Raw genomic sequence first — 3406 nt, 5'->3', positions numbered from 1 at the left:
GGAGCCGATTGAGAAGAGAAAAGCTCAACTTTCCGATGTAACGTTTGCCACAGGAGTTTCGGAAAAGCAGCTGCGCTGATACAGCATCAGAGAGATAAGCATGAGCGTACTTACTGTTGTGCTTGCAAGACCAACTTTGGTAGTCCGGCTAAGAAACAAAAGCACGTCATGTCTGGTATTTCTTTGAAGCCTGGGATGTATATCTGCGACCACTGTGATCCCAAAGTCCCCTTTGGAACGGAAAAGGAGTTCTGTGACCATTTGTGGTTGGAGCACATGGCGTGTGGTCCCTGTGGGCGAACTTTCAAGAGCGTCGAGCTGAGAAAACAGCACGATGCAGAGCTTCATCATAGATGTGGTGTTTGCTATCGGTTCTTCATTTCGAGCGGGGAGCTTACTGAGGTGAGTGCTCTAGGCCCTGTACTATTGTGAGAGTTTGCTAACAAGTCTCTTCAGCACCGTGAAACTCATGTAGTCAAGCCCCCTGTGGTCGAGCAGCCGGTGCATGTCCCAGCGCCGGTGAAGCGAGAACCGACTCCGCCACCTACTATCCCGGCACCTATACAAGTGAAGATAGAAATGCGCCGCGAAGTTCCCATCAGCAGGGTTGCTCCTGTGGTGGCGGAAAGAGTCCCTTGAACACAGACGTTATCCCGGTAACTCGAGTTACACCGACTACAAGACCTGTGATATCTGCGCCATATCCACCCAGACCAACACCTGCACAGGTGCCTGAGAATAAGAAGACCCAGTCGCTGATTACAGGCTTTTTGATTCGCAAGTCATAGGAAGCTTGAGCAAACGATGGGAAGGTCATGAAGCGAAGCGATGCGTTATATTGCAGGAGGATTCAGAACATATGGAAGTCTAAGGTTTGGGACATCATTCATGTCACATAAGAAGAACATGTAATACACCTTGCTACATAAGTTAATCGTCAGTTCCATTGCCTGATGATGGGACTTCTACCACAACAGTTTTCCCCAATGCATCGCACGCAAAACGGAACTTTACAACCGAACAAATTGAAAACCACATCACCGGTTTTCAACTATGATGGCCCTAGTGCATAGTACCCCTTCAATGGGCTGAAGTGCAGCACAATATTATCTACGAAAGACCAGACGGCATCATGTCAACGCCAACCATGAAGCGGATGATGCAACCAATGGTCTGGTAATCACAACAAAGATCATTTTCAGTGAACTCGAACGGAACGTCGAGACAGCAAAGCAAGAGGGAAAGCTTAGATGCATGACGGAAGAACAATACGACAACCAATCCATTACGGAAATCGATGACTTCTTCGGGTGGTTGAAGTAACATACTGTTACAAGATACCTCAAGTCTTGGCTCTGAGCTGGGAGCCTGATGCGATATCCGTTCAGAAGCTTGTTGAGTTTCGCGGGAATCCCGGAAGACGGTGGGGCCTTGCTCCTGAGATGAGTCCGTATCGTGGTGTGGACTTCAAAAGAATGATGGAGGATAACGATTTGATGCAGACCAATCCTTTAAGCAATGATAAGTGTGATATTGCTTATCTGATCTTGTGTCAGATTGTGGATGATCTTGGGATTCGGGACGAGTTTGATGCGAAAGAGGAGCAGAGTCGGCACTGGAATTCTGTGCCACATCAGCCTGGCTGGAGTCGATGAAATACATGAGTCCTTCTATTTCATATTATCTGTCCCTTCAGTTACTGTCTGTGTTGAGTATCTCGCTGAATCCTGACTTGCCTTGGCACTTGGCGCCCATTGCAGCGTTCACTGTTTCGACGAGATACATAGTAATATCTGGACACCGCGCGGATTATATCAGAAAACCACAGAAGGAGAACAATAAAACCAGATCAAAGCGCATTCATTATTCGTAAGCAAAATGGCAAAAGGTCGCTTGAAAATGCAATTTGTCCATCCATGAGGCAGTGCTGCACCGAGATGGTCAGCGAACGCTCAGCTTACATTTACAGTGGAAAGATACCTAGAGATGAACTAAGAGTTATCCGTACAACCTCGTTCCTGGCTAAACGGTTGGTGGAGTACATTAATCGCCGAAACATTGTGCATAGCCTCAACGTCTTTCGGTGATAACAGAATGGCCGCTTTTCTGGCGATCCGTGAAAATGGATGCGAGGCAATGTCACCAGCGACCCGCTGCCAAGTCACACTATCGACATATGGCGTTCGCAGTTTTGAATCAGCAGGAATTCACAGCCTCAAATCGTCAGAGCTGACAGCCCTGTTAGAAATACTCTATCAATCACGAACTAAGAGTTTCTGGATGGAGAAATAGCCCCCAAATCTTCCCGCTGCTTTTGTTCCGGGTCACTGAGTTAGTTTAATATCCATAGCAGCCCCCAAAAGGCTTTCACACCTATGTCATATTGACTAGCGAGACAGGCAGAAGTGCAATTCAGCAGTGTTGAAGGATTGCTAATAAGGCTTTCGGACTTAAGTTAAGGCAGAGGGAGCCGATTTTGCCTTGCACCGCCATTGAGATCATAGGATAAGCTGAAAGATTGGCTGAAAGAAGGGAGTTTTCCACAGCCTGGTTTATGTTTCGGTTTATTTAAACCTAACTTTATCTGCTTGGGGTCCATGTTTTCTCTTCAAGTTGATATCCCAACGAAATTATCTTCCTAATAGTCTCTCGCTTAATATATTTCGTTCGTTTCATGAACAGTAGCTGTTAAACTCCCGTTGTTATTAAGCTATAACTGTTCCATTGTAATGGCGATTCTCTCCCATCTTCCTGGACAATCGAAGTATGCTCGACACAAAAGAGAGAAACAAGGCTCGCCCAAACTCCTGTTCGTTGCTTTCGATGGTATGAGAACGCTGTTAACCACCAAAACTGTCCTCATGACTGACTTATGTAGGCACATGGCATGGTAGCGTCAAAAGCTCAAAAGAGACCGTGGTATCCAGCTTGCCAGATCTCATTTCCAAGGGCGAGGACGTTCGAAAGATTCGTGTCAATGGAGTAGGGACTGATGACTTAACAGACAAGATTCTCGGGGGTCAGTTACAAATAGTTTTTCCCTTATTCTTTCATGTCCTGACTCACTTGTTGCAGGTCTTGGTGGTTGGGGTACACGTCGAAACGTCATAACCGCCTATAGTAAGCTTCCCGCATCCAACTCGAGTATTACCATAGGAGAAGAACTAACAATATATAGGGAATATTGCGGATGACTACAACAAGGGTGACAGTATCATCTTTTGTGGCTACTCTCGAGGTAAGTCAGGGAACCTCCATTTGATTCGCGACCCTATAAAGACTAAAGATGATCCTCAGGCGCATGGGCTGCTCGATATCTAGCAATGATCATGGAATGTCTAGGTCTGATCGTGACGGAGGCACGGAGTTTTCAAGGCGTTGTATGACGGCGTGGCAAGAAGGGATC

At 46.5% G+C, this 3406-nt stretch overlaps 2 protein-coding genes across 2 annotated transcripts in view; both read left to right on the top strand.

Annotated features, from left to right (window-relative positions):
• The window catches only part of FOXG_01223 (uncharacterized protein), a gene marked incomplete at its 3' end in the record, with an annotated part of 1559 nt that extends 920 nt beyond the window's left edge, over positions 1-639 (top strand). The window contains exons 3-4 of the mRNA XM_018378025.1: positions 14-402; positions 457-639. Coding sequence (XP_018233850.1) covers positions 14-402; positions 457-639 — 572 coding nt within the window. The remainder of the gene's footprint in view (positions 1-13; positions 403-456) is intronic.
• Positions 640-2729: 2090 nt separating this feature from the next.
• Positions 2730-3386, top strand: FOXG_01222 (uncharacterized protein; the record flags this gene model as incomplete). Its single annotated transcript, XM_018378024.1, has 5 exons — positions 2730-2826; positions 2879-3019; positions 3076-3120; positions 3179-3238; positions 3298-3386. 5 exons carry the CDS (start codon positions 2730-2732, stop codon positions 3384-3386), a joined length of 432 nt encoding a protein of 143 aa, XP_018233849.1.
• Between the last annotated feature and the right edge of the window lie 20 nt (positions 3387-3406).

This window comes from Fusarium oxysporum, chromosome 1, assembly GCF_000149955.1.
Source record: "Fusarium oxysporum f. sp. lycopersici 4287 chromosome 1, whole genome shotgun sequence".
Lineage (NCBI taxonomy): Eukaryota > Fungi > Ascomycota > Sordariomycetes > Hypocreales > Nectriaceae > Fusarium > Fusarium oxysporum.
The sequence above is the reverse complement of the archived record's forward strand: the minus strand, read 5'-3'. Positions and strand labels throughout refer to the sequence as shown.